This window comes from Syzygium oleosum, unplaced genomic scaffold (genome assembly GCF_021117445.2).
Source record: "Syzygium oleosum isolate NSW1041296 unplaced genomic scaffold, Sole_v2.1 Sole_v2.17, whole genome shotgun sequence".
Lineage (NCBI taxonomy): Eukaryota > Viridiplantae > Streptophyta > Magnoliopsida > Myrtales > Myrtaceae > Syzygium > Syzygium oleosum.
This window is the reverse complement of record NW_026607501.1, coordinates 1,255,009-1,261,680: the sequence shown is the minus strand read 5'-3', so window position 1 is coordinate 1,261,680 and position 6,672 is coordinate 1,255,009. Positions and strand designations below refer to the sequence as shown.

The window sequence follows — 6,672 nt, the reverse complement described above, 5'->3', positions numbered from 1 at the left end:
GTCATCGATCAGAAATCGGTATACTACTTAAGTGCAGCTATGAATAAAATCGAGTACAATGTCGTGGGTCTTGGGATGCCAAAATCAGAATACACGATGATATCGTTGAGAACATTGACAGCAACGGGGGCATGTTCCAAAATTGAACAGCACTCTTTTTTGTGCACGCAGTCAAATTCACTCTTTTTTGTGCACGAAGGAGGCCGATTCTAATTGAGCCTCGCGACCAAAGTCCATCCATGAAAAATCTCACGAGAGGAGGACAATTCGGTCAATCCAGCCATCCAAAACCCACGAGACTGGGAGACAACAAATATAAAATAAACAAAAAAGCCATCGGAATTTCGGAGAGATTAAAGTGGAAACCTCTTTTCCATCTTTTAATGGCAATAATCCTAATGACCCTCTCCTTCTCCGAACTGCCCTCCCCAAAGATCCCACCTTTCTCCCCCTTCTCCCGCTCTCGTGCTCTCCTCATCTCGTCGCGCATCCGCAGGAGGTCGTCCAACCTCGGCGCTCGGTCCCGGAGACGGGCTCGCCGGAGAAACCCGCCGGACCCGCCGGGTCGCGACATGTCCACCGCCGTCCAGATGCCGCCGCCGGCGGGGGCCGGCCGCCGGTGGGACGAGGATCATGAGCTGTTGCTGAATTCCATGGGTAACTTGCATAGCGTCGGTCTTTTCTTCTCCGATGATTGGTTTCGCCAATTTACCCCAGTCATGGACGCCGTTTGTCTTTTCTTTGAGGAATTTGTGGTTTTGGTTGAGCGTAGGTCGAGGATGATAGTTGGAATTTGGGATGTTTGTTTGGTACCCAATCATGGGTTGCTTAGTTGGGTTTGTGTTGCTCTGAAGAAATTGTGAGTCTGCTTGACGTGACAGTGGCAATGTAGTTGTTGTGGGTTTACTGGTCAAGTGGTGATGGTTATAATTCAATTCATCCTGCGGCAGATTGGTGCTCTTGGCCGATCATCTTTGCTCATGCTCATCTCTGATTTAAGTTGAGCTGATCTGTCACCTGTCTAATCTAGTTGAAGTTGCACAAGTAGAGATGAGAGTGTTCTTCCAGCATTGTAAAATACTGTTTGAGTGAAGTGTAAAACCTGCTGCTTTTTGGTTGTGTGGAATAATTTCAATTGCTATGTAAGCACATCGTGTCGACTGCTCAATCTTTTCGAGCATGGAAAAAAGTGTCGACTTGTTAAGGGATGCTAGCTTCGCAACTTATGCCAAAAGTGGACTCCTCCGTGAAGGGTCACTGAGAAGTGGCTTTTTTCTTTGTTGTTCATTTTGGCAGCTGTCGGATACTACTCAGTAACGTGATTTAGCTTGTTCCAATCTTTCTCGGACATATATCCACAAACTTGATGCTGCTTTCCTAATGACACTACTGCTCTGATGCCGTTTTTTTCCTTATCTGTTTCCTTTGATAAAATAGGGGCAGGAAATGGGGATACGTTGACAGCAAAAACTGACAAAGAAACAAGCACTTCCAGTAAAAATGTTCTTCGCAAGAAAAACAGCTATACAAGTGCAATTAAGTTTTTTGGGGTCGACTTGTCCCCAGACAATATTGCAGTTGCGATGGTTTATTTTGTTCAAGGTGTCTTGGGCCTTGCAAGACTCGCCGTCAGTTTTTATTTGAAAGATGATCTGCATCTAGATCCTGCAGAGGTATGTCATTGTTTTTTGAGGATTCTTAACGAAAAATTAGATCTCCTTTGAGCACATTCAATTTGTATGTTCCAGTAGTATGAAGAGAGAAACTCGTGAGCTTCCTCTGATAGTCTATACCTCTGTACTTTCCTACTTAAGAAGATTTTCTTGTCTGTTATGGCCTTGGTTAGTCTTGACTCGGCCAATTCATTAGCAAATCTATTAGTCTTTATGCATCTTAATAGCAAGGAATATCTTTTTAAGCAGCTGATTAGCTTCCATTTGCTCTGATTCTTACGGGGACTAACACTCTGTTTGCGGTTGACTAGACAGCTGTCGTATCTGGTTTTTCTGCATTACCATGGCTCATAAAACCTCTATATGGGTTTATCAGGTGCATTTTTTCTTTTAATCTCGTTTTAACAGATCACATTTGTTTCTCATAAGAATTGCATCTATTTTTTATTTTTAGGGAAATTATTTACAAACTAGATTGTTGTTGCAGTGACTCTGTCCCACTTTTTGGTTACCGAAGAAGATCATACTTGGTTTTATCAGGGCTTCTGGGAGCACTTTCATGGAGTTTAATGGCCACCTTTGTTGATAGCAAATACAGTGCAGCATTCTGCATACTGCTTGGATCTCTCTCTGTTGCCTTCTCTGATGTTGTATGTATCCACCCTTAATTTCATACTTCCATAGATATGACATGTTTTTTGGCCTCCAAAATGTTGCTTTAGCTTGCCGTATAGATGCCTATGATTTTCTATGACAGCTGAACAAATTAGCAAATGGAATGATTTAATGCCTGTGAACTGTAGAACTCTGGGAACTGGGTACCTCCGGAAATTGGTGGTTGAAATTCACATGATTCAATGAGAATCTAGTGATTGGTTTGCAGGATGCCTTCTTATACTTTACTTTTTCAGAGCATGACAGGGCTACATGGCTAATTTAAGATTTTCTTAGCTACTTGCACAAAGGGAAATTACATTACCTTGAAATTAGACAATGCACATGGCCAGCATGTACTCAACAACCGCTTTTGCATGCAAAACTATAGTGGAGTTGAGTTGTAATGGAAATGAGCAAGTACACTGGGCTTGCATCCAACCTGCTTGTTCGTAAAAAAGGTCATGTCTCGACCAGCCTTCTCATAGCCTAACCTGTCAGAGTTGTTTCCATCTTCTTGTCACTCTTAATATATGGGTTTTCCACCTGAACGTTCTCAATCAAATCATTCTAATAGAGATACTTAGCTTTAAGTTGAATATTTGCCATTGTTGTTTTCTCTGGATACATACAAATCATGCCAAACATTGAAGTATGCTGTAGGTTGTGGATTCCATGGTTGTGGAGAGGGCCCGTGGTGAATCACAAAGCATGTCTGGATCCCTTCAGTCCTTATGCTGGGGATCCTCAGCTTTTGGTGGAATTGTGAGCTCTTACTTTAGTGGGTCCCTTGTGGATGCATATGGCGTAAGGTGCTTATGGTGAATCTTTCATTTGTTGGCAAATTAATATTGAATCTTTGTTCTGGTTGCACTTTAAGCAACCTCTTTAACATCTCAAAAACTGAATTTTCGCATGTCAATCTCGTTTCACAGGTTTGTATTTGGTCTTACAGCCCTGCTACCTCTGATAACGTCTGCGGTAGCTGTTCTTGTTAAAGAGCAGCCAGTGGTTGGTTCAGTAAGAGCACTGAAACAGAATCTTCCTCTTGCCAATGCTGGCTTTGTGGAAAAGTCAAAAGAGGATATTATAAAGCTCTGGGGTGCAGTGAAGCAACCCAATGTACTTCTCCCCACATTATTCATCTTTCTTTGGCAGGCTACACCACAATCAGATTCGGCTATGTTTTACTTCACGTAAGTTCAGACATGATTGGTCTTTTTAATTGCGACAATTTCTTTCCAGACGATGGGGGATTCTCATCTCCTTACATGATGGCAATTTTGATGACATTTTTGGGAATTCAGCACAAACAAACTTGGTTTCACTCCGGAGTTTCTTGGACGAGTCAAACTTGTTACTTCCATTGCGTCACTTTTAGGTGTTGGACTCTATAACGGGTTTCTGAAAAAGGTTCCACTACGGAAGATCTTTGTTGCAACAACATTATTCGGATCAGCGCTGGGGATGACACAGGCAGGTGTCGTGCTTGTATGTAGTTAAAATTAAGCTGCCTTGATTCCCAGGCTTGTTTCATCACTTGCTTTCTTTCTTCATTAGGTTTTCCTTGTGAAAGGCTTAAACCGTCAATTCGGTGTAAGCGATGAATGGTTTGCAATTGGAGACTCCTTAATATTGACCGTTCTGGGCCAGGTAACTAGTTTCTAACACATTCAATTATGCTGGTCTATCTTAATAATGTGCCATCCTCACACAACCCGGTGCACCAAACACATTAATACTTGCGTGCTAGGTCAGTCAGACTAGAAATACTGGTGTCAACCACATGTTTTGTCCTTGGTGCTGGTCTATTTCTCTAAAATGGGGACTATGGTATAGGCTAATTAGTATAATATTTTATATGAAGGTACTTGGACATGAACATTAAGAAATTATCATGATATTGATAATCTGCAGTTTTGGGATATTGTCTTTTCAGTGAAAAATTGAATTCATTAATTATTTTTCAAATTTTTATCATAAAAGTCATTGAGTTATAGGACCAAATACATTTCTTGAGATATCTAAGGCCAATATGTTGTATCCTGTGGCCACGTATCTCTCAAATCCATGTTATGTCATGTCAACATTAGAAGTGCCTCCAATAGAACACCTGGGTCATAAAATCACTTATTTGTACACATTTGTGCAGGATAACCAGATTTTTGTGCCTAAAATGTCCTAATATGTAGCACAAATACTGTTGCCACTTGTATATCTTGTGCTGCTTCTGAGCTTTCTTTTCTATGTTAGATCATTGTATAACGTCCTAGTATGAATCTTCCAATGCTAGACTTCCATGTGATAGCATCAGCTATCATGCTACAACAGAAGGAACATGCATTAATTTTATTGCTTTCACACCAGTGCGTTATCCTCATCCTCTGGTGCTGACTGCTGACTTAACGAACTGGTGATTTATCCTAGAGTTACTAGGAAAGAGGGCACACATTAAAATATGATAAACAGGAAAAGGAATTACTATTACGCGGAAGTGGGGGGAGAAATGACGAGTATTAGTAGATAATGATTTCTTTCGCTAACTCTACTAAAAGGGGATCTTTTACAGTAATAGCTAATCGAATAGATGTATCTAGGGAAAATTTGGTGATCTTTTTGTCGACGGAAGCTCCTATTGCACTCGTAGTTTTTGTGATAACGGTGAGGGAACATGTGGATTGAGTTATTTCAGGAATATATTTAAATTGTTGTACGATAAGGAAGATTACTTAAATTTAGAATCTGTATAAAAGAGATTTCTTAGATAACACGATTAGTATGTTTACATTTTAAATCACTATTTTGTCCATTGTTTAGTAATATGTAATCATTGTTTGTTTCCTTAGAAGGCGTGGGTATTTTGTGGAATTTCTAGGAAAAAGTTTGAGGTTGAAGGTTCCTTTTGGTTGCTTTATTATATAGAGATTGGAGAGATTATTTAATCCCTCATATTTACGTTGTAGGCTTCTTTCATGCCTGTCCTTGTCCTGGCGGCAAGACTATGTCCAGAGGGAATGGAAGCTACACTTTTTGCTACCCTCATGTCCATATCCAATGGGGGGAGCGTGGTAGGTGGGCTTATCGGTGCTGGACTGACACAGCTCTTTGGTATCACCAAGGACAAGTTTGACAATTTGGCCTTTTTGATAGTGCTGTGCAATCTCAGCTCGTTGTTGCCCTTGCCTCTCCTTGGCCTCCTTCCGCAGGATGATTCTGATGCCACCTTAGAGGATGAAGATATTGAGATGAAGTCCAACTGAGTGGTTTGTGCCACTAGGTTTTCCAAGTTTGGGCACATCCACTGTCAGATTGTTCACCTTACTGTAGAATATGCGCATGTGCCCACAGAGAGAGAGAGAGAGAGAATCACAAGGATCCATGATCAAGGGCAAGTTGGCCAGAACTACAGCTTCCGCTCATTCCAATCTGTTGTTGTGAAGCCACTCTTCCTCCGAATGCAGTGACTTTTCCGAAATCTGAGCCTTACTGTAGTTAGTGGATTCGAAGGTTCTATTATGCCCAAACTGTCATGGATTCAACTTCTCAGTAGGTGCTTGAAATAATATACTCGGTGAGTTCACCTTATCCAATAAGAAAGTACGACTCTTTTCCCCTACAGATATGGGTATGCTCCATTGATGCAGCTTTCAGATTTTCAACTTGCAAAATAAGCTGTTCAGTGCATATTCATGTGTAATAGGAAATTTTCAGATTTTAGAAAAATTCGGTTTGCAATAAATTTTGTCAGATTGTACTATGATATTGTCTCAATGCATATGCTTTTAACTGCTGAGTCCTCAAATGTATGCTTAACAGATAGAAGAGGTAATATATTATTGTCTTTCTTCTTGGGAATAAAGAGAACATGGAAACTATTTGTAGCTGTGGAAAAAGTGCAAACAGAAGCTTTTAGCTCCTGGAAAATCATGGTTTAAACTTCAAACAGAGTCGAACTCGTCTATGAACTAATGTGGTGGAATGCATTGAGCGGTCTGAGAGGTAAAAATCTCTCTTGATTTCAATCATCCATAGTAACATCAGATACAAAGCCGGAGTCAGTTTCAAAATAAAATAAGGCGTCGGTTCATCCTAGCAGAGCCGGAGAAATTTGTTCTCTTCCATGAAGTAGAATCTATGTAAAGATAGGCCCAATTAATCAACAACATTATGAGTTGAAAAAGGGGATCCGATACTTGAAACTATCTACCTGCGAGCTCACCGTGAATCGCGTAAACTCGCTATCAAGCCCAAAATAGTGATTCGACATTGTTCCCTTGGGATGAGCAATAGGAAGAACACTGGTCTCTTCTCATTCTCTATCAACTGAAGTTGCCGGAGACACGTC

General features: G+C 40.8%; 1 protein-coding gene across 1 annotated transcript; it reads left to right on the top strand.

Moving 5' to 3' along the window:
* The first annotated feature begins 345 nt into the window (after positions 1-345).
* Positions 346-5,943, top strand: LOC115688710 (folate-biopterin transporter 1, chloroplastic). Its single transcript, XM_030614619.2, has 9 exons — positions 346-657; positions 1,438-1,673; positions 1,985-2,049; positions 2,161-2,323; positions 2,991-3,139; positions 3,263-3,523; positions 3,635-3,803; positions 3,888-3,980; positions 5,291-5,943. Exons 1-9 carry the CDS (start codon positions 384-386, stop codon positions 5,585-5,587), a joined length of 1,707 nt encoding a protein of 568 aa, XP_030470479.2. The 5' UTR covers positions 346-383; the 3' UTR covers positions 5,588-5,943.
* The last annotated feature ends 729 nt before the right edge of the window (positions 5,944-6,672 follow it).

Excerpts from the sequence above, each read along its gene's own strand:
- LOC115688710 (XM_030614619.2), top strand. The coding sequence starts at position 384 with ATGGCAATAATCCTAATGACCCTCTCCTTCTCCGAACTGCCCTCCCCA. Across the intron at positions 658-1,437 it reads GCTGTTGCTGAATTCCATGG|GGGCAGGAAATGGGGATACG; the intron begins GTAACTTGCATA and ends TTGATAAAATAG. Across the intron at positions 2,324-2,990 it reads CTGTTGCCTTCTCTGATGTT|GTTGTGGATTCCATGGTTGT; the intron begins GTATGTATCCAC and ends AGTATGCTGTAG.